This window comes from Rhinolophus sinicus, chromosome 10 (genome assembly GCF_057876585.1).
Source record: "Rhinolophus sinicus isolate RSI-liver-muscle chromosome 10, RSI-T2T, whole genome shotgun sequence".
Taxonomy (NCBI): domain Eukaryota; kingdom Metazoa; phylum Chordata; class Mammalia; order Chiroptera; family Rhinolophidae; genus Rhinolophus; species Rhinolophus sinicus.
In genome coordinates this window covers 18468006-18490399 of record NC_142510.1, presented here as the reverse complement: position 1 = coordinate 18490399, position 22394 = coordinate 18468006, and the positions used below count along the sequence as shown (strand labels likewise).

Genomic DNA, 22394 nt, shown 5'->3' with positions numbered 1-22394 from the left:
CACCTTTATCTCAGGAAGCCCTCTGAGGCTGACTCCCAGCCAACCAGAGTTGGGGGTGTGATGGACACTGGCTGGCCCCCTGGGGCTTGTTTCTGGGTGCTGGGGACTGGCCACTGCTGGAGCGGCTTCTCCCTGCCCGAGGGCTTGCTCTGAAGCCTCAAAAGGTAACTTTGCCCTTGCAAAGAGCAGACTAGAAATGGAGGGGAGTTAACCGCCTCACAGCTGCCTTCCACCGCTGGCTGACTGGAGCCATGTCTGAGTTTCCAGATCCTTCGCCCTCAGGTGGGAGGAGGCACCCCTCCCAAAGAGCTAACCTGCTTCATAAAACACCTTTCCTGACTCCCTGGCTGGCTTCCCCACACCTCGTGGATGGTCCCTGCACCTCAAAAACAAAGCTGCTTTTACTGGAATCTTTGTCTTAAGATCTGCTTCATGCATGTGGTTCAAAATTCAAAAGGTCTAATAATGCATACAGTGAAAGTTTCCCTCCCAGTTCTGCCCCCAGCCTCCGAGAACCCGTTTCTTATCTTTCCCGGGATAACCTGGGCCTACACAAGTGTGCATGAATGTGTTATTTCTAACACGTCTTATTTTAAAAGTTAACGTTATATCAAAATCATAAATAAAAATCAGTATCACTTGCTTAGGAATAGAAAGGAATGGTAAAAATAGACATAATGAATACAAACAAAATGAAACTCCTAGGAGACTTTGCTAAAGTGTCTGCGCCTGAGATATGCTCCTTCTCTGTTACAAAGAGGAGTAAGCGTCAGAGGGATGCTAAGGACCTAAGGATCCCAGTGGGGACTTGCTCCTGGATGGAATCAGCAGAATTACAGAGAACCGGAAAGGGAATCCCATTCTTAGGTGGGAGGCACCGAAGAAAGCCAAGGCTGTCCCAGCAAAACCAACTTAGAATTGGCAAAGCATCCCTTCCAGAGACAGAATTTCCTTCATGGTCCTGAGCTGCAAAACCAGCTCTGCATTAGAGAGTCAGCTTTGCCACTTCCTGTGTGTTACCTTCTCTGAGCATCCGTGCACCCACTGGCTTGATGAAGAAAACCCGCACTGATTGTCCCCACCTACTGCGCTCTGGAGTGCGGGCCCTGAGACATCCTGAATCTTCATTCCTCCACCTCGAGGTCATTCAGATGGCTCACTACGCAAAATGGGGAGACTGCAGAGAAAAATGTAAAGAAGAAATGTTAACTCACCAGCAATCCCATGGGTGACATGTTTTGGAATTTCTTTTCTTTTTTTTTTTTCAGAGACATTTTTTCTCTTAGTTGCAACCATGGTGGACACACAGTCTGACATGATGCTTTGTTGTTTCTCACTCATGAATATTTCCCATTTCATTAAAAACTCTTCAACATGGTATTTCATACTCCGGTTCATAAAATTTCACGATGGTTTAAAGGAAAAGGCACCATGTTTACACCATGGGAATGGTTTCGATCCCTTCAGCTTTGAGCAACTGAACAGAGGTATTTCCTGGCTCAAGTCCGGCCCCTCTTGGAACGCCCAGCTCTACCTAGCCTTGCTAAGTCCTCTCCTCCGCCTCTACTTCTCAGGACAAAGCCAGAAAAACAGTAGCAGCAGCTTAGAGGGTCTATGATCACCTTCAACTTTACTAAACATTGGTCCTGAGGGTCTCAGGTTACCTGTCACACCCCCTGGCAAATTCTCAGAATTCTTTTAAGATGGAGACAATGTGTGACAGAAACACTGCCCCACATTCTAGAGAGCGGCAAACACGCCATTTGGGACTTGCCAGTGAGAGCAGGCCCAGCCCTGCAAATTTCCTCTGCACCACCCTCAACAGAATAGAGCTGTAGTGTTTCCCCTCCATGGACAGCCCCCCTACACCTCAAAGCCAGTGAGACGTTGCTCCAGAAGGACCCCTCCTGGTGCTGTAGGCATGGAAGGCCCGCATAAAGGCTGGTGAGTTCTTAGGAGAACCTGACACATGTCCTGAAGAGCTGGAGACCTACATGCACATGGAGACTAGCCCTGTCCTCCCTGCTGAGAAGTCCAGAGGAGCAGCCCAAGACGGCCAGGCCAGAGTCACACCCTGGCCTTTGGAGGACACACACTGGGCCCTGTGAATGCTGCCCAGAATAGCTGCCCTTGGGTGTTGGGATAGGCCCCTGGTCAAGACAACCACTATGACGTTTTAACCACTTCATGCCCAGACTCCTTCAAGCCCACCACTGTTCCTTCATTCACAATTTGATAGTAGTACCACGGAAATTTTAAAGGCACACATGCTAGGACACAGCTCTGCCACTCAGGATCTACCTCTTCACGCGTGCACACTGGGGCAAGCTCCCTGCAGCATTGTTTGTAGTAACAAAAATGAGAAACAAATAGCAATTACCCGGGAATGATTAAATGAGCGATGGCAGTCGTGCAGGGGAATACTACACAGCAGTTAAAAAGGAGGTCTGCTCTCTATAGTCATATGGCCACGTCTCCTGACTGTATGAAAAGCATCGCACAATATGCACAATGACATGTCAGCTTCCTGTAGAATGTGACATCCTTTTTATGGTAAGGAAAACACAGTACTATGTACTTTCAATGCGATGTGTTACGTGTACAGAAAGTCTTAGAAAACTACTCACCAAACTCACAGAGATTATTTATGATGAGGGAGGAAGATGAGACATTAGGATTGGGGAGTATGGTCAGAGAACTTTCCCCGTGTCTGTAAGATATCATTAAGTATATCCATGCATTATTCATGTGTTTTTTTAATTTTTAAAATGACATTTTCAGTGTTTACTCATGAAGTTACACAGCTTCCGGCCACCACCACCATTATCAAGCAGCCTGGCATTAGTTTGCTCCTGCCAGAGGCTCCCTGCACTCCCGGGGGTGCTCGAACCCCAGGGAAAGAGGCACCTGGGTGCTCGCTGCTGTGAGGCCGTGTTGTGAGGCTGAGATAAATGAGCACATGAAGTCACTGGCACACAAGCTCTCAGTAAATGTTTTTGCTTTCAGTCAACAGGGCCCTGGCAGGTGCCGGTTCTCATACACGCGGAATTCGGGGAGCCCAGGAAACCTCTGCAGCCATTGTGCTGCATACCCAGAGTCTCCACAAGAGGGAAGCATCAGAGGGGGACAGTCTGATCCTTTGGGACACGAGTACTGAAGGGGCCCACTGTTTCCCCTCCCTGCATCCCAGGGCAGATTCTGGCTGGGCCAGGGGGCCACCATCCAAGAGGGCCCCAATGAGGCAGTTTTCCACACACTCGCTGCATCATGACAGCCTTGGGCTCGGGGACTCCAGCTCTCCCTGTTGGCCACCCACAAGGTCACAGGTCATTTCCCTCAAGGCACACGGCTCAACCCAGAGTAACTTTATGCAGACCTTTCGGTGGCTGTGAAAAGGAACCGTCCTGATGTCAATTCCACCAAAGGGGAGCAAATGGCTGAGGATGCGGCAGAAGAGCCGGGGGAACCCACGTCTGGGTCTGCACCAAGCGTGGCGGGGACACACAGGGCTCCTCGCAAGGAGGCCCAAGTCACTTCTAGCCAAGCTTCCCTCCCTCCCTCTGCACCCAGGGTCAGACTGGCGTTAAATCTGATGGCGCCACTTTCTCTCACAGGGTCATGGTCCCTCATGGATCTGCGTCCATTTAATCCTGCCTCGGGGCCTGCTTCTCAGAGCCGTTCTCTCAGAAGGAGGCTTCGGGCTCTGGGACACCGCCCCCCCTCCTCAAATGCCCGTGGCGGGGGTTCAGTCACCGGCACGCACGTCGGGTCGGACGGAGGTGCTGGGGTGAAGAGGGGATAAAAAGTGCTGCAGGATGAGTGGTGTTCATTGGACAAAAATAACCTTTTCACGAGTTCACCAAAAAAAGTTCATTTGGGAAAGAAAACAAAACCGTCATCTCAGGGTGGGAACGCGCACCTTCCGGACAGCCGCCCACGTGCAAAAGAGGTCGGCCTCTCAAGACGGCTCCTCTATATACACCCCCCGCAGGACGTTCCCACGCTAAAGCTCAACAGGAAGTGGGGCCTAGACAGTGATAGGACGCCCAGCTCCAGCCATAGACCTCCCAACTCCCTGGTCCGGTCCATTTCCTCAAAGTGCCAGTTCGCTTTTATCATTCCCCTCTTTTAATCAAGATCTTTTCTCCAGGGGCCGGCCTGGTGGCTCAGGCAGTTGGAGCTCCATGCTCCTAATGCCGAAGGCTGACAGGCTGACCGTTTGATTCCCACATGGGCCAGTGGGCTCTCAACCACAAGGTTGCTGGTTGGATTGCTGGAGTCCCACAAGGGATGATGGGCTCTGCCCTCTGCAACTAACAACTGGCAGCTGGACCTACAGCTGAGCTGCGCCCTCCACAACTACGATTGAAAGCGCAACAACTTGACTTGGAAAAAGGCCTGGAAGTACACACTGTTCCCCAATAAAGTCCTGTTCCCCTTCCCCAATAAAATCTTTTAAAAATATATATTTTTTTTTCTCCAAAAGCATCGTTGATCAACAGTCAGGTCTTCAGAGCTCAGGTTTTCCAGCCCTCAGCCTTTTGTCCCTTTAGAGGGAGTCAGGAAGGACTCCCTCTGGGTGTCATCTCTTCCATCAAGAGGAGAGTGCATGGATCAGGAACAGCTGGCGTCCAGGGTAGATGGGCACCAGGAGCAGAATGGTGTCATGTTTTTAAGTGGGGACCATCTGTAAACCATGAAGGATCAGCTTTACCCAGAGGAACCTTCTGTAACTACTCACGAGGAGTCAGGAGATGATCTGTCCGTGTCAGGCACTCAGGAGGGGCTTCCTCAGGCTCAGAATGGAGAAAAGTAGCTGGATTAAGGTTATTACAATGTGAAAGAGTTAAATGGAAGCAGTTAACAGAAGGATTTCATAGGGAGTAAGATAACTGACTGAAAGATGCTGGGTGTAGAAAGTCAAAAGTCTTGGCAATCTCACTAGCCAAATTCACCAAATCTAGGGTAGCCATGGTTCGCCACCCCATCCTGGATCTTCTAACCAGGAGGGAAAGGTTTTTATTTAGCCCATTGTTAAAGAATTAAAAGTTACACGTGTGCTGTCAACATCTGAAGAAAGACCAGAATTCTCCTTAAAAAACTACCTGAAGTCTGTTATAATAGTCATGAACAGATTTGTCAGGCCTTTGTGAGCATGAGTGAATTTTGCTCCAATCAATAGACCTTGGGAAGTTCTTAGAAATTGCTCCATGTAGTTTTCAAGCAAGTTCCCTGGTTTCCTCCCAATTGGAGGTTTGCTTTTCCAAATCTCTATCAGGATGCTCCCAGCCAGCAATCCTCAGTCAATGTCTAGCTTGGCCTTTACCAATCAACATTGATTAGCTGATACAAATCAGAAAACCCAGGCTGACAGGCCTGAATAGCAATGTCAAATTCCTCAGCAAACTTATTACAGTCCTCAGTTATTTTAGGGAATTCTTTACAATGGCTCGTAACTCAGCTGTAGTCCAGGGGACATGGGAGATGTGGGGTTTATTAGGATCTCCAGAGGGTTTGTAATGCAGGGTCTCTGCTCCCGCTCCCCGCACGAGAACGCAGGATACGGTGAGGCCAAAAAGGAACACCCACGGAGCCATAGGTAGGAGGTTCGTACCACTAATATTCTCGATGGCGGCTGGTCAAGACACAAAAGCCAGTACCCCAACGAGGGGTCTTCCTGCACCCCAGCCTCACTGGTGGCCGGGCGACACAAAGGAAGTAGGATCGACACGATCCGCGATCCACAACCCACTTGCTAACAGCACATGCTAGCCGCTTGAAATAGGCATTCCATTCTTCTTTCACAAGTACAGTGCTGTTATCCAATTTAGTTTTAAGAAAATCAAGTTTGGGAATCTCAAAGGTTCCCCAAAACGGCGACCAATTTTCTGAGTTACTCTTAGTCAGATCTGTCCATTTAGTGAAATACATGCATGAAAATTCCCCACTGGTTTTTTTTTTTAATTAAATTTATTGGGGTGACAATTGTTAGTAAAATTACATAGATTTCAGGTAAACAATTCTGTATTACATCATCTATAAATCCCATTGTGTGTTCACCACCCAGAGTCAGTTCTCCTTCCATCGCCATATATTCGATCCCCTTACCTTCGTCTCCATACACTCGGCCAGTGTCCCTGTTGGAGGGACAGTTTTAGAGGCTTAGATAGCAGGGTCCCATTTTTAATACTGGGCCCGAAACAGCTCACAATTCGAGCAACCTGCAGGTCTTCAGTCCCCCTCACTCTGGAACAGTCTGATCACTGAGAACCAGGCCTAAGGCTGAAAGCCAGTTCCAGGGAAATAGCCAAGTCTCGGGGAGTCAAGTTACAGGCTGAGCTGGGTGGCTCTCTTCTCACTTTCTCAAGGAGACAGCACAGTTTAATACCGCTCAAGACTAACCAATTTCAGTAGAAATACCCTCTAATCCCAAAGTGATTTTAGGCGAAGGCCAGTCTTTGTCTCAAAGGACAGCTTGTTTTCTGAAGAATTCAAGCTGACGTGCCACCACAAGCACTCATACAACAGACAAATAAGCCTCTAATGCATTCACACACACACCCCCAAAAAATTTTTTTAATATAATTCCCGAATAAAGCCTGGGGAGCGTCAGACGCAAAACGTTGGATCAGCTCTAGAAAAGAACTCACCCGAGGCTTCTCAGCTGGGGAGCAAAGCATGGAACCCAAATGGCTCAGTGAGACCTCAAAGCTGGCTTGCTCATGGTTCAGAAGCTGCCACCGGTGGTTCTTCTCTGGATCCTAGACGAGCCCCCCAAAATAACCTTTTAGATAGGTTTTATCAGCGGGAGGGAAAGACATTCCTGGCAGAGTTGTGTGGTGTCGGGAGTGGCCCAAGATGAGGCTGGAGGAGAGCAGGGAACCTCAAACGCGCAGCCGAAGACAGGGCTTTCTCCTACAGGCAACAAGGAGTCGTTGAAAGTTTGGGGCCACTGAGTCACATGGTCACATTGGTGTTTTCCGAGAGATCTGACGGCGCGAAACTGAAGGCTGGGAGGGCAATAAGGTCACCGTGTAGCAAGAGGTCATTTGTCTCTTCACATCGATTTAATGAAGGAATCAGGATACAATCATTTTTATTAATGTTGCTGGATTTTACAACCAAATAACCCTTCTACTTTATTGTTTTATTTTCTAGACGAAAGAGCTCCTATATGAATCCTCTCTTCTGTGACCCAGAGCCAGGGCCCAGCAGACCTTCCTCTGGGGGATACACCCAGGAGTGCCCCTCCCCAGCAAACTTGTGAAGTCTTTCTTACCCCATCTACAACCTTCCTTTTTTCCCTACCTCTTAATTTCATTGCCCAAAAAAAATCCCCACTTTGGCACCAGGTGCCAAGGGTTGCCAGGCCTGTCACACTCCATAGCAACACCCTGGCCTGGCAGAGAGAATGGCCCTGGGCCATCATACCTTCCCTTAGGATAGAAGGGGCAGTGGCCTCCAGTTCCACCTGCTGAATCCCCAAATGCCTCTCCCTCCAGGGAAGAGAGACTCTCACTCTCAGCCTCACCAGTTATCAGAAAACCAGCCTTGGCGCTAAAACCACAAAAGGTGTGAACCGGCAAGCAAGTGGGTGGGGAGCCAGCTCAGGGGGTGGGCTGGGGGGCCTTCTATCCTCCACAAGCAGCAGGGTCCAGGGTGGGGGAGCATCAGGCTTTTCTAGTTTAGCAACTTGGGGGATTTTCTGTGTCCAAAACGCTCAGTAAACATGTTCCAGAGGCAAAAGGAAATAAGTTGGGAGTCAGTTTCTTCACCCAGCACAGGCTCTGGCTGTCTTCACATGACTCCATCGTGGCCCGCAGCACCTGGGTACTTGTCAGAAAGGCAATTTTGTGACCTGCCCCAGACCCACTGAACCAGAAACTCGGCCTTCTGCGTTCTAACAAGTCACTGCTCTGTGATCTGAGAAGGTGGTTTTGACCCACCTTCCAGCCAGAGAACTCCCGCTGGAGAACCACTGCGTGAAAGGCCTTTTGGTACGGTTTGCCCCCGTGGAGGGGAGTGGGGGGCTGCAGGGGCTCCCCACTCCACAGAGCTCTCTAGCTCCCCAGGCCCCTGACACTTGTCTTCCTTCTCTCAACCTCAGTTTCTTCCTGGAACCCTCGGACCTCCTGGTTCCCACACCTGGATTTCCTCGTGGACCTGACTTTGGGTGTCCCTGCCCCACCAGTACCCCAACCCCTCTCTGGCAGCCCCCTGTTCATGCCGACCCCCAGCTTCCCAGAACTCTTCTTAGTCCCCAGTCCCCGGCCCTACCCCCACCCCCGTGGCCCTGCCGTCAGCCGGGCACCCCTCCCGCCGCTCCTTGCAGCCTGCCAGCCCCTGGACCCCCGCTCTCAGGCGCTCAGGCCTCCTCGCCGTCAGGCCCCACGAGCACCAGTGGCTGAGCGTTCTTGCCCTTGTCGTGCCAGCACACGTCGAAAAAGGGGTACACGGGCCCGGGGAGGCGCTCGCGGAAGGCGAAGAGCGGCTCGAGCGCGTCGGCGTCGCTGGCGTCGTAGAAGGAGAGGACGCCGTCCGCAAAGCTCAGGTAGAGCCCGATGCGCGCCGGCCGCCTCTCTGGGCTGCGCAGCGCCCGCGGCTCCTTGGCTTCCACGTGGGCCTCGAGCACCTTGCCTTCGCGCAGCCCCAGGATCCAGAAGCCCTGCGACGGCACGGTGTGCAGCCGGCCGCGGCGGCTGGCCTGGGCGGCCACGACGCCGAGCGCCCAGCGCGGCTTGTCGCCCACCGCCACCTCCCAGTAGTGCTCGCCGGCGGAGAGCAGCTGGTGCGCCACCAGCGCCACCGCCTTGTCGAACTGGCGCGGGTCGTCTCCTGCCGGTGGTGCCTTCTTCTCAGAGCACTCCACGCGGCGGCAGGAGGGAGACAGCACCAGGCTCGGGTGGGCAGTGCTGGGATCGAAGGTCAGCTCCTTCATCACTGCCAGGACGAGACCCATCAGTGTCCTGCGCGCCAGCCGCCCCTGAGCCTTTTCCCACAGCCGGCTGAGGGGCTACCCTGGTCTCCTCTAATCCTCCCAGCCCCTGGGGAGAGGTAGGAGGGGGCTGGGAACCCCTCTCTGCTTAAGGGCTTCTGCCAAAGACAGCACCTTTCTGAGCTTCAGTCTGCTCAGCTGTAAAACAAGGCCCTACGTGCCTCCTCACAGGCTTGTGGGTGGATTAAGTTAATACACGGCCCAGATCACAATGTAGGAGGCCATCAGGAAGCCTGGTCCCAGGCCAGCCTCTACCTCACTGGGCTGTATGACCTGTCAGTCTTGACCTAGTCTCTGGGTCTTAGTGTTCTCTTGGATAAAGCAGAGGCCCCTCTGTCCCCCCACCCCATGTGCACGTATCCTGGAGCCTGTAACCTGCAGCACCCCATGTGCTCCAGCTCTTGGGGAGACCAGGCTGAACCCTTGGGTCTCCCCAGCCACAGGCCACCAGAATCAGTGTCCGACCCAGGCCCGTCCCCAGGGCTCCAGCTCTGCAGATCCTCAGGCCCCAGTTAGCGGGCATTGTCGTCTCCATGGTTCAGAAGGGGCAGGGATCACACAGGGCTCAAACCCAGGCCCCGCCTCCCCTGCTGCCAGCAGCAGCAGCAGCAGCAGCAGCAGCAGCAGCAGCAGCAGCAGCAGCAGCAGCAGCTCCCTTTCGGGAAGCAGCATCCTCTCCGCATCAGACAGCCTCCTGCAAAGGTCCTCTTAGCACAGGTTACGAGTGTGCAGGGGACCCCAGAGGTAAAGGGGCAATGGGCACCTTTTTCCAATGACCTTCCCATCAAGCACACAGTTACGGACATAAACCTGGAGTCAGCCCCGCCCAATACCTGGCATCAGAGCGCGGAACATCTTCCTCCACACTTGGAATTTGAAGTCATCTGAGATGACGGGCAGCTGGATGTCCAGACGTGCAGGCGGCGGTGACTCCGCCAGGATTGTCCGCAGCCTGGGGTGGAGAGGTGTGGGGAGGTGTCTGTGAAGGGACTTCAGAGGAGGCATGGGGTGGGGGTGCCAAGAGGCAGCCCTCCAAACAGAGGAGGGCAGGGCTGTGCTGGAGTTCCAGGATCTTCCCACATCACACCCTGGCTTAACACTTTAGCTGCAACAGTCGGATGTATCCAAACAAACAGATCCGAAATTTGTATACGTAAAAATGTTACTTATATACAAAGCAGCTCAAATTGTTCTTAAATGCATAAAATAGTCAAAATATCAATTTTTTTTGTTTTTTTTTTGTGGATTTCTGACACATTTTGGAGGAAAAAAACAACAATTTGGAATCAATTAACACAGCAAAAAAGTTAAAACGCCTCTGCTGAATTTCCAGTTTGAAAAGGTGAGAAGTTCTGGAGAGGGACAGTGCCAATGGTTGCACAAGAGTGTGAATGCACTTACCGCCACGGAACCTAAAATGTGTACTAAAAAATGCTTAAAATGGTCAATTTTATGTTATGTATATTATACCGCAATTTGTGTTTTCAATCTTCGGTTCGGATAAGGCCCAAGCTTCTCAGTCTTCACGGTTTGCCGCCACCTGCCACACCAGCTTCATCTTCTCTCCCTCTTACGAGTCTTTATAATGCTCTTCCCCAGCCAAGTCCAGTCCATCCCCCAGCACCTAACACAACTGTGCATCCCTCTGGGAAGCCAACCCTGGCCACCCACGTCCCTCTTCTGCAGCACTGAGCCCATAGTGAGGCCCGTGGCCCTGCCCATGTCTGCCTAGGAGGCAGACATGGTAAAGTTCAGGTCTATGTTCGACACAAAATGTAGGGAAATTGCAGTGGGCTGAATGGGGGTTTGCTGGCATGTTGTAAGGAGAGGGGAGCCAGCCAGTGTCCCTAAAGACAGGGCAAGTTTTGGGGGAGGGGGAGGTGCAGGGCCTGGTTGGTCTCACCTGCTGGTCACCAGGCAGTATTTCTGGAGAAAGAGAAAAAGTAAATGGAGGTAAGACAGGCAGTGGAGACTGAGACTTCTGAGGATGGGGTGAACCAACAAGAATGCCAAGTGTGGGGTCAGCAAGAATCAGGAAAACCAAAAGAAACCCAGAGTCAAGGCCACCCACAGCCCTTTATCTCTGTGTAAATTAGAAAAAGGCACCTCCTTCCTCAAGAAACTAATTCTACCTGGTAGAAGATTGTCCTGATACATATGCGAATCTACGTCTGTGATAAGAATGGTGCCTGCTTGTGCAGTACCCAACCTGAACAACCATACAAACCCTTTCCTCCTCCATGTGTGACCCTGGCTTGTCCCTGCCTCTCTCTGGACCTCAGCGTCCCTGTCCAACAACGGGATGAGGTCTGTAAGGCCTGAAACCCAGCCAATGGACAGAGAGGGAAGGCTGTTCAGTGCTCACCGTGAGAAACTCAGTCTGTGGCTTATCCGCCACCTGCTCCAGCACCTTGTCCATCTGTCGCAGCTGCTCCAGGTAAGAGTTCAGGTGCCCCAGCTCCCGCCGCAAGGCCACCCCTGCCTCATTCCGCACACGCTCGGCCTCACGATCCAAGGAGCCCTCCAGTGCAGCCAAAAACACTCGCATCTTGCCCAGCTGCTCCCCCACCGCCCCCCGGAACTGACGCACTGTCTCCTGTGGAGCAGAAAGGCAAACACAGTTTACTGGGGCCCCCACAGCCTGGACCCCCCACCCCGGGCTCTGCCAGGCTGAGACCCTCACCTCCACCTCCATCAGCTGATGCTCCAGCACGGCCACGTTCTTCTCCTTACGGGTACATGCCTCTTGCAGCTGCAGCTTCTGCTGTGGGAGCTGTGTCTGGGGGGAGACATAGAGAAGTGATGCTGTCACACACCTCCCAAGCCCACACCTCTCACCCTAAACCTGCCCTCACGGCTCAGCCTCAATGCCAACTCCTCCTCCAACCAAGCTGGCATCTTTCCATTCCCCAAACGTCCTGGCAGGTTTCTGGGCCCTGGCCCATACTGGTCCTGATGTTTGGAATGCCTTACCCTCCCTTTGTCCGTTTAGGTAAGGCCTCCCCAGCCTGATCTCAGCCCCTCAGCAGTCGGCCCCCAGCACAGGTCTTTGGGAGGATGACAAACACAAATGTGGTTGGGCCTCCTCCACCAGAGTCTGGCACACAGCAGGCAGGCTTTGGGGTGGGGGGGCGGGGGAGAGTGTAGGATGTGTGAAGAAGAAATGTGGCCTCCTCCAAGCCTGGGCTTCACTCCATACTTAAAAGCAGAAAATAGTAAAGCAGCCCACTCAATCTCCCTACACACCTTGGGCTCCGGGGGCAGGCAATTTAATAAGAATGTCTGCACATCAACCAACCCAACAGGTCTGTGTGCAGGATCCTGTCCCAGGCCTGCCAGTTTGTGACTCCTGAAGTGCGGCTGTCGGAGAGCTCCTAATACCTCCTGCCAAAACCACTCTTTGCTGGGAGATTCATGGCCCTGGAATCAGACAGCTCCAGTCCTGCCTCAATGGCTTCCAACCCGTTTCCTCTTCTGCAGAATGGGAAGCGTCATCTGCACCTCACCTGTGGCTGCACCAAATGGGCAGCCTCCTTCCCCTCCTCCTAAGGGAAACTGGAAGACCCCACTCTGTGCTGCTGGTGGGTGAGCGCTGCCGGGCACGGGCTACAAGATTGAACCACGGCCTCCCTGGCCAGTTGCCAAGGCAATCTCCTCCCCTAGACTGACTCCAGGAGGACAGCCCCACCTGCTGCAGCCCCACCCGCCTGGTGGCTCTGCGCATGGGCCAGGCCGTCAGAGGGTCAGAGGAGGCAAGGCTGAGCCATGGGGAAGAAACGCGACACCATCCTGGAGGTGCTGGAGAACCTGGATCCCAGCGAGCTCAAGAAGTTCAAGCTGAAGCTGGCAGCGGTGCCGCTGCGCGATGGCTTTCGAAACATCCCGCGGGGGTCGCTAGGGGCGCTGGACCCCGTGGACCTCACTGACAAGCTGGTGGCCTTCTACCGCGAAGACTACGGCGCGGAGATCACCGCAGCCGTGCTGAGAGACATGGGCATGCAGGAGGAGGCATTCCGGCTTCAGGAGGTCCAGTGAGTTCCCAGGGCCCGGCAGATTCCATTCAACTACTCCTGAGTCTTAGCAAAGGGTCAGGTCTGGCCCCAGCCCCTCCTCCTCGCCAAGGATCCAGGAGGCCAGTCCCACCCCAGCCTTCTTGTCCCCCCTTTCTTCAGGCTCCTTCTTGGGGTCCCCCTTCAGACCTCTGGCCAGCACCTCCCTGCGGCTCAGGGCTGAGCCGATGCAGACCCTGGCAGACTATATCCGGCTCCACTTGCCCCCTGGAGGTTTCTGGGGCTCCTGGTGCCCTGTCCGGTTTCAAGGACTCTGTTCTTTGTTCACAGATAAAGACGGACGAGGATGGGAATTATGAGGTTTTCAGCAGAGGTGAGCCTGGGTTGGGAGGGCTTCTGGGCTAGGAGAGCACTGGGCCGGACTGGGCACGCACGACAGGAGTGGGAGGCAAGCGGAGGCTGGACCCCTCGGTGAGTCTCCGGACCTCGAATACTAGTCTGAGGACTAGGGTGTCCCCGCTCAAGGAGTCTGGGGCCAGGGAGAAATGCAGAGCAATGCGGATGTTTCTGGGCAAAGATAACCCTCAGAAGCTCACCCCAACCACAGGTCCTAGGAAGACGATGGCAGCTTCTCCACCGCGGGGACAGAGGACCGCTCCGTGCCTCCGGACCCCGCCGCCTCCGCCCACCCTTGCACCTGTCGTTTACTCTTCCACAGGCGAATAAATGCTTTGTGACAGACCGTCCTGTGCCTGTGTAGACCTACGTGAGATTTGCCACACGTACGGCATGGGCGAGCCACCGTGTGCCCGCGTCTCCATTTGCCAATGTCTGGGTGTCTGCTGGGTACCCGTGGGGATCGCACGCCTTCGCGGCGTGCACAACTACGTAGGTGTGGGCACTGGAAGCGTTCAGGACTTCCAGCGCCAACCAGAAACACAGTCCGGACCCGGGTCTCGGTGCCAGCCAGGGCTCCGTGGCCAGGCGTGCCTTGCCCTCCCTGCCTCCCCTTCGGTTAGGCCCCATCTGGTGACCGTCAGGCGCGCCCAAGTACTGCAGCTCTGGGCGCCAGTGGGCCTCTGAGAGGCGGCTGTGCTGCGCTGGCCGGCCCCACCCCGGGCTCCTGGCCACGCCTCAAGCCCCGCCCACTCCAGCTCCCCGGGGCCTGGGCCTCAGCGGTGCCAGCGCTCACCGGCTCCTGGCCCGGACTAAGTCCTCTACTCCGCCCCCAGCTCATCAGACTTGGCTCAGTTCCTGTGCCCCCACATCTCCGGGCGCGCTGCATCTAGGTTTGCGCCGCGCCCATCCCGCCAGACCCCGCCCCGTCCGAGCCCATCCAACCCCGCCCCCTGCCGGCGAGCGCCGGGGTCCCACACCTTGAGGCGCGCGTGAGCTTCGGCGGCGGGCAGCAGTTGGTGGCCGCGGTGCGAACCGAGCGAGGCGCACACGCCGCACACGAGCACGTGGTCCTGCTCGCAGTAGATGCTGAGCGGGTCTAGGTGCTCCTCGCAGTGGCCCTGCGGCACCTGCGCCAGGCCCTCCACCAGGCGCGCCAGCTGCAGGTTGGTGCTGAGCGCCTGCGGTCGCGTGGGTGCCTGGCAACAAGGGCAGGGCGCCGTGCCGTCTGCCGCCGGCTCTCCTGCCACGCGGCTCAGGCAGGCGCGGCAGAAGCTGTGGCCGCACTCGGCGGTCACGGGCGCGTCGAACAGCTGCAAGCACAGCGGGCAGGACAGCTCTTGGTGCAGGAGGCCGGGCGCGGCCGACATGGCGGGTCTGGGAAGAGGAGAGAGGTCGGTCAGCGGGGCTCAGCGGGGCCGCGATCCCGGCCCAGCCCCAGCCCCAGACCTGGTCTGCGGCCCCACACACAGCAGCCCCAGCCTAAAAACACTCACATCCCTTACGGGAAGGGACTCGGGTTCCAGCCAAGGGGGAAAGGGGACTCAGTCTCAACCCCAAAGGCGGTCTCAACTGCAGTTCTCAGCCCCAGACCCCAAAACATCCCCTATCCGGGACATTGTCTCAAGCCTAGTTCCTAAACATGAGCCCGCGGTGCAAACCCAGGCTTTCCCCTGTGTTAGCCCCCAATTCTCCAGAGACACCCCCCCCCACGCTCCTCTCGCTCCTCTCCGGGATCTCCAGCCCTCCCCGCCCCCATATCTTCAGGCCCCCAGGATCCATGGGACTCACAGGTCTGGTTGGAGAGCTTGAGCAGAAAGGAGATTCCCAGGAGGCTCGGTGGAAGTCAGGCCTAACTAACCGTGGGGGTTGGGGGCAGGCAGCTGTGTCTTCAGATGGGTTAGGGGCGGCCAGCTACTGGCTCAGAGCAAGGACAGGGGACTCTCAGGGGCAGCTAGCTGTGGACACCACAGCACCCGCAGCGAATAGCAGACAGACCCTCCCAGACTGAGCCCTGACCCCAGGCCTATATTTAGTCGCCCTGCCCACTCCTTCCATCACTTCTGGAAACCGTTCTAAAAGGACTGAGAGGTCAGGGAACAAGCATCATATGTCAAGGCCACCTGTCCTGGACCATCTTAGCGTCCTGTCCACTGCCCAGTCTGGAGCCAGGGCTCAGAGCCAGCAGGAGACAGGGCCTCGAATACCACAGAGAAGACAGAAACTTGGTTGGGAGGGGTCCCCTTTTCTCCCACCCCCACCTCCATACTCTCCAGCTTCCCCCTTCCCCGGTGTGCCCCTATCCCCAGCATGTCACACTTATTTCCTCTGTAAGCTTAGGGCTCTCCAAGGTCACACTGAGACTATTATCTCCACCTGCCTGATAGAACCTCACCCCAGCCTGAAAGATTTTCTTCCTCCAGAGCTGAGGGGAGAGTCTTTTTTCTGTTGGTCTCTCCAGAGTCCAGCGCAAACCCTGAGGCAAGCAAGCGGGCCTCCCCAAATGCTTGGAAAATAAGTGATCAAGGGACAGTTGAATAAATGAAATGACTGAATCACCGAGCCTGCCCTGCGAACCTCAGGCCTTCCTGTACGCTGATCCTTCAAATCAGTTTAAATTTCATTTTGAATGAAAACCAAAGTCCTCACTGCGACCTACAAAGCCCTACCCAATCTGACCCCATTTATCTCTCCCCCCTCCCCCATCCCCCAAGCCTTGGCCTTTGCACTTGCCATGCCTTCTGCCTGGAAAACGCTTTCGAATCTAGGTACTGCACTGTCCCCTCCCTGTACCCCCTCAGATCTTTACCTAATGTCACCTTTTCAGTGACGCTTCTCCAAACTCCGATTTCACTTTTCTTCATAATGAGACAGGTTAGCTAGCACGTTGCTAGGTAGACAGGGAGGTCCCTGGTGGAATAAACAAAGACAGCCATATCCTAAAACTCCAGGTTTTGAAATCACTCCTTCGCTGTAACACCCCCTTGAGGTTAATCATAAAATTCCTTTTGGCCTGACAAATGGGACAGATCTGACAGATAATTCCTTCATGATGGGCAAGCAGAACAAACCTGATAGACGAATTTCATTATGCCAGCTCCCCTTCCCCAAACAGGCAAGGGAAGGTATAAAAGTAAGAGCTTTTGCCTCAGTCATTGGACCTGCCCCTCCCACTCAAGAACTCTGACCCTTTGCTTTCAATAAACTATCCTCTTTTAAAAACTCTTTGCCTCTCCTGGGTCCGTGTTTCCATTCTTCGGTCTCACGAGACATGATCCCGGCACTCACTCACTCATAGGTCCCCTACATCATTTGGGGGGTCACAGAGACATGTTCCTCCTTCAATTTGGGGACTCACAGAGATATGTTCCTACTTTAATAACATTTATCACCATCTGACATGCAGTGTATTTAACTTGAGTTTTTGTCTGTCTCCTCCTACCAGAATATAAGTTGGTCTCCAACTTATAATAAAGTGTGCGGAACACAGCCTGTTCTTGATAAATACGCTGCAAATGAGTAGACGCCACTAATTCACTCAGCCCTGCACTTTTGGCCTCCAAGTCACATTTTTCTCTCAGCTTCCCTCAGCCTTTCCCTAAATTTACTCTCTCTCCCTAGACCACTCTCTCAGAGTTTCTGTTTCTGTCTCTTAATTTTCCTCTTTGGACTTACTTTGCCTCACTTGGTTTTTTAATGTTCATGTGTTTTAATTTTATCCCAAATGTGCACACGAGGCATTCTGGATCAGTGACAGACTTCTCATTAAATACGTCACAGTAAATCGTAAATGTTTTGGCCCCCTATGCCCTAGGGTGATGCGATGAGAGCCAGGTCCATCATCTTATGAGAGCAGCCAGACACCCCACTGGTGAGCACCAAGAAGGATTTTTCCTGCTTATAAAAAGGAAGGAGGCAGCTGTCCCCTTCCTCTTCTTACTCCAGCTCTTTAGCAGGTAAAGAAATCTCCCCAGGGAGCAGAGAGCTCCTTACACATCTTGGCCATGACAAGTCTCCAAGTTCTGGGGTTCATTTCTTCTTGAATGCTTGACTCTCTTGCATGGTGGCCAGCTTAGGAAGCTGCTCCAGGCTTCCTGCCACCTTGGAGTCTTAACCTAAGAACCTTGCTCAGGCTGTAATCATTTGGGCCTCTCAGAGAGAGATAAGATAAGTTTTATTATTCTTTTAGATCAGAGCAATTAACTATAAAAAAGACTCCAGATTTAATTCGCACGGTGTGTGAGCAGTCTCAAGAAGCCAACGCTTTTTACTGGAACCCTGGGAAACCTGGGGAAGTTTAATGTCCCCTCTATCTCTAAGCCTCTGATTTTCTCTCTGCCATTTTTGATGGCTCAAACTTGGCCTTGGGTTAGCAAACAGGAGTTGGTGGGGATCCGAGCATATCTAGAGCTGGTCTCTGAAACCACAAGCCATTTCACTTTGGCTCAGAAAAGTTCACATCCTGAATGTACATCTTACCTGGAGTTTCCATCACTGCCAGGCTGGGGCTGAAGGTTACGGTCACTAAGAGTGGGTACCCAGGACAGGGAGATGACAGTCAATGCAATTCCTCTCTGTCGATGGGCCAGGACTGACCTCTGACCCATGGAAAGGACACTGATTGTCTACAGCAGGTTAAGGACAAGAAGGGGCCAGAAACCACATCTAGGGAAGGACAAGAGTGGCTGACCCTGCGACGGAGCTCAGAGGGGGCAGATTTCAGCTTGTGCTAAGGGAAGGGAGAGCTTCCCAACAGCTGCAGTGCTGAGTGCACAGGGGATGCGCCCCTTGTGTTGGACAAATGCCAAAGGAGGCCGGGTCCCCCGGCAGAGCCGGTGCACACGCAGGTCCTACGTTCTGACATTGCGCGCTTATGCTCTGACGACGTCACCTACCTCTCTGGGCTCTGGCATCCTCAGCTGCAGTATAAGTAGGATACTGCCGCCCCTGAAGGGCTGTCATGAGGATTAAACTTGATATTACAACAAACACCAGGGTCGCTGTGCTGGCCCCAAAGGGCTTAGGAAGTGCTGTCTTCCACTACAGGTTCAAACTTCAACTCTGCTCTTTCTTTGTTGTGTGACCTTGGGCAAGTCACTTAATCTGATTGTCTCAGTTGTAAAACAAGGATCATTAAAGACTAGTATCAAGAGTATTGGATTGTGGGCCAGCCTGGTGGCTCAGGCAGTTGGAGCTCCATGCTCCTAACGCTGAAGGCTGCTGGTTCGATTCCCACATGGGCCATTGCCAGACGGCTCACTTGGTTGGAACGCATCCTCTCAACCACAAGGTTGCCAGTTTGATTCCTTGACTCCCGCAAGGGATGGTGGGCTGCGCCCCCTGCAACTAACAACAGCAACTGGACCTGGAGCTGAGCTGTGCCATCCAAAAAAAAAAGACTTTGGATTGTGATAAAGATTCAACAAGCTAATTCATGTAAAGAAAGCTCCTAGAACAAACAATGCCAGGCCCCCCAGAAAATGATCAATAAATGTTGGCTATTGATATTATTACAATTATTAGTACTGAATGTTCCAATTAATCTTCCCTAGAACCCTGTAAGGTCAATAACATCATCCCCACTTTACACATTGGGAAACTGAGGCTCAGGAACTTTAACAATGACAAAAGCACCTACTATTTGCTGGGCCTGTTCCAAGCATGTCACAATTCTTAATCCATGTATAACCTCATAACAATCCCCCCATGGTTCCTAGCTTACAGGGAGACAATGAGGCACAAAGAGATTAAGTGATTTACCCAATGTCTTTCTGGCCCTGGGAGGAACAATCTGGCTCCAGCAAACAAAGGGTTACTTTTGTTGGGTGGAGGGTCACACCCAGAAAACCTCTTACCACCACCAACTGCCCTGGCTCTAGTCCAGCGGGAAAGGGTGGGCCTGAGGTGAGACTGGAGGAGGTTCTTTCTTGCCAGGGGTCAAAGCCCAGGGCTATGAGACTTTCCCCAGAAAAGGAGCCCAAAGGAGAGGGGTTAGTTACCACGGCTTCCCAGAGAGCTACCCAAGCCCCATCCCCACCTTCCAAGGCTCTCCCTCTGCCTCCCTGGGGTGCCCTGGGCAACTCACTGCCCTTTTCAGTGAGATGAGTGCATTAAGGACGCGGGTGCTGACCCCAGAGAGGGGCTGACCCCTCCCTACGTCACATAGCTAAGAGGCAGAGGGTCTGGGAATCAAATTTGTGTGGGTCCAACACCCCTTATCTCCTGCTCTTCCCACTAGCCAACAATCTTCTGAATGTGCTTTGTAAGTTCTAGAGCATTCTGCAAAGAGGAGGAAGTTAATATTATCATTACCGTTCCTGCCTGGCAGAGGCATACATTTCCATATATAATCTCTCCAAGCAATTTGTCAGTTTTTGAGGACACATTCACTTTTAAGATGTTGGTTGACTTAGGAGTCAGATGGACATGGGTTCAATCTGTTTCATTTTCTACCAGCATTTCCTCCTCTGTAAGGTGGGAATAAATACACACACCTCAGGGGCTAACCGGGAGAATTAAATGAGATTATGCCTGTGAAGTGCTTAGCAAGTGCCTGGAACAGGAAATTCAAACAATGGAAGCTGTTGTTGCTATTAACCTTCCACAGCTCTTACCTCAGGGGCTGGGCATCGATAGATCATTAATACATGTTGTTAGAATAAAACAGATTCTTCAGAGACGTTGTCTCCTTCTGAGGTCAGAGCCTACAATGGACTCACGGAGCACAGCCACCTGCCAAAATATTTTCCTACTGAGCTCCAACCTGACACCCATGACTCACCTTCCAGTCGAGAATTTTAACCATTTCACAGGTCTCTTGTCATCACTTCCCAAGACATTCAGCTCCTGGGACCGAATCCTGGCTCTCTCAGAAAGCATCTGGCAAGGTTTTAGGAGCCAACTGGTAGTCCATGTTATGCTGGAATATTTATAAGTGGATGAGCAAATGTTGTCCCCATTTTACAGATAAGGAATCTGAGGCTCAGAGTGATAAAGCGCACAGCTAACCTCCGCCCTTTTTTTTACACCTCATTTCTCTCTAATATGTGGAATTTGGGGAGCTACATGCTTCTGGCTGATAGGATTCTATGATTCTGATGTTCTATGATACGTGCGAGAAGATGCTAAATTCAGGGAAACATGGAGACTTCAGGGTTCTATAATCCCGATTCTAAGCCTTGGCGTTCCAGTAAACTGGGTTCCTGGTCTGTGTCAGCCAGTGCAAGCCTGGAGACGCAGGCACCACCCATGAGCCCCTCTCCGCCCGGTCTTCCGGGTACCACCTGGCCCACCAGCTGGAAGATGGGATCCTGGCGCCTCCCGATGGCCAGGTGACTGAGCCCTGAAGCCTCAGTGGGTGGGAACCAGCCGGGTGGTAGGAGGCACCCGATACCTGTGCCCCAGCGCAATGGGTTGGGGCGGAGGCGGGAGGCAGGAGAAGGCGGGGAACTACAGGTCGCGCCATAGAGCAGACTTCCTCCTCGGTTGACACCCCGGGTGAGAGGCAGCGGCGGCGGCAGAGGCGGCAGGGCACCCCCTGAGCCATGGGGCGCGCGCGCGACGCCATCCTGGAGGCGCTGGAGAACCTGACCGCCGACGAGTTCAAGAAGTTCAAGATGAAGCTGCTTTCGGTGCCGCTGCGCGAAGGCTACGGCCGCATCCCTCGGGGGACGCTGCTGCCCCTGGACGCCATGGACCTCACCGACAAGCTCGTCAGCTGCTACCTGGAGGGGTACAGCGCCGAACTCACGGCGGCCTTGCTGCGGGACATAGGCATGAAGGAGCTGGCCCTGCAGCTGCAGGAGGTCACAGGCCAGGGTGAGCGCGCCCCTCCACGGGCCCCATTTACCCACCAGCCCGGACGTTGCCCTCGGACTCTTTCGCTTCCTGTTCTTCCCACCCTCTGATTAAAAGCCTCTTCTATCCTGCTGCTGGGGAGGGAGGCTTCCGGACCAAGGGGCCCCTGACACTGGGGCCTAGAGGAGCGGTGGACAGGGAAGGGGACCACTTGACTTATTTCCTTACAGGCCCTGGAGCCGCACCAGCCGGGATCCCGCCCCGTCTCCCGGCGGCAAGCATGCCAGGTGAGGCTTCACACCCACCCTCGCCTGCTTGGGCACCTCTCCAGCCCTGCCCCCCCACCACCCTGCACAGCCTGTCTGTGGTCCCGCACCAGGAGAGAGCAGGACTGGGCCCGCCCTTCCCACCCACCCACCCACCCACCCACTCACTCACTCACTCACTCACTCACGCCGCCTTGGGCGGAGCCTAGCTGGGGGAGAGTGCCACTCATCCTGGGGGGCTGCCCCCCTGAGCCCCACCCTTGGGGCGCAGCGTTCCCATTCGTAGGCATAGGCACCCAGCACCTACCTGGATGCCCACCCACCTGTACGCCTCCCTCCCGCCCCTAGCACTGCACTTTGTGGACCAGCACCGGGCTGCCCTCATCGCACGGGTCACCGACGTGGACGGGGTGCTGGATGCCCTGTACAGGAGGGTGCTGACAGAGGAGCAGTACCAGGCCGTGCGCGCTGAGCCCACCAACCCCACCAAGATGAGGAAGCTCTTCAGCTTCGCCCCCGCCTGGAACGTGGCCTGCAAGGACATGCTCCTTCAGGCCCTGAGGGACACCCAGCCCTACCTGGTGGCCGACCTGGAGAGGAGCTGAACAGAACTGCCTGTTCTGCCGCTGCCAGAACTGCCAGGGGGGTAGTGTATGCGTCTGCTTTTTAATACAGAATATATGCATGAAATCAGCTTGTCTTCGTGTGGCTCTTTCCCCTCGGGCCTGGAAGCACACGCCAAGGTAAGCTACATACCCAGATGTCCTGGAGCATCTGGCTCCCCTCCTGCCTCAGTTGCCTGGGAGCTCTTCCAGAGGTCTGTCCTGCAGACTAGAGTGGGTCCTGTGGTCTAAAGTTAAAATAGAGGTATGTGCAAAGGGCCTGGAACTGCCGAGAGCCAGATTTGTCACAGGGCACTGAGGACGGACA

The 22394-nt window shown here is 53.9% G+C and overlaps 3 protein-coding genes across 4 annotated transcripts; 2 read left to right on the top strand and 1 right to left on the bottom strand.

Annotated features, from left to right (window-relative positions):
- Positions 1-7045: 7045 nt before the first annotated feature.
- TRIM72 (tripartite motif containing 72) lies at positions 7046-15405 on the bottom strand. Its single transcript, XM_019717320.3, has 7 exons — positions 15193-15405; positions 14382-14778; positions 11679-11774; positions 11361-11591; positions 10899-10921; positions 9829-9947; positions 7046-8940 (listed from the first exon to the last, which is right to left on the bottom strand). The coding sequence occupies exons 2-7, from the start codon at positions 14769-14771 to the stop codon at positions 8366-8368; spliced, it is 1434 nt and encodes a 477-aa protein (XP_019572879.1). The 5' UTR covers positions 14772-14778; positions 15193-15405; the 3' UTR covers positions 7046-8365.
- On the top strand, positions 12628-13747 carry PYDC1 (pyrin domain containing 1). 2 transcript variants are annotated; one of them, XM_019717321.3, is made up of 3 exons: positions 12628-13026; positions 13336-13378; positions 13613-13747. In XM_019717321.3, the coding sequence occupies exons 1-2, from the start codon at positions 12761-12763 to the stop codon at positions 13337-13339; spliced, it is 270 nt and encodes an 89-aa protein (XP_019572880.1). In that variant the 5' UTR covers positions 12628-12760; the 3' UTR covers positions 13340-13378; positions 13613-13747. The 2 variants fall into 2 exon arrangements, with proteins under 2 accessions (XP_019572880.1, XP_088657605.1); XM_088801479.1 differs by lacking the exons at positions 13336-13378; positions 13613-13747 and having other exon boundaries at positions 12628-13030.
- A 5254-nt stretch (positions 15406-20659) lies between the features above and the next one.
- PYCARD (PYD and CARD domain containing) lies at positions 20660-22157 on the top strand. The gene is made up of 3 exons (XM_019717299.3): positions 20660-21219; positions 21429-21485; positions 21813-22157. Exons 1-3 carry the CDS (start codon positions 20946-20948, stop codon positions 22067-22069), a joined length of 588 nt encoding a protein of 195 aa, XP_019572858.3. The 5' UTR covers positions 20660-20945; the 3' UTR covers positions 22070-22157.
- Positions 22158-22394: the final 237 nt, after the last annotated feature.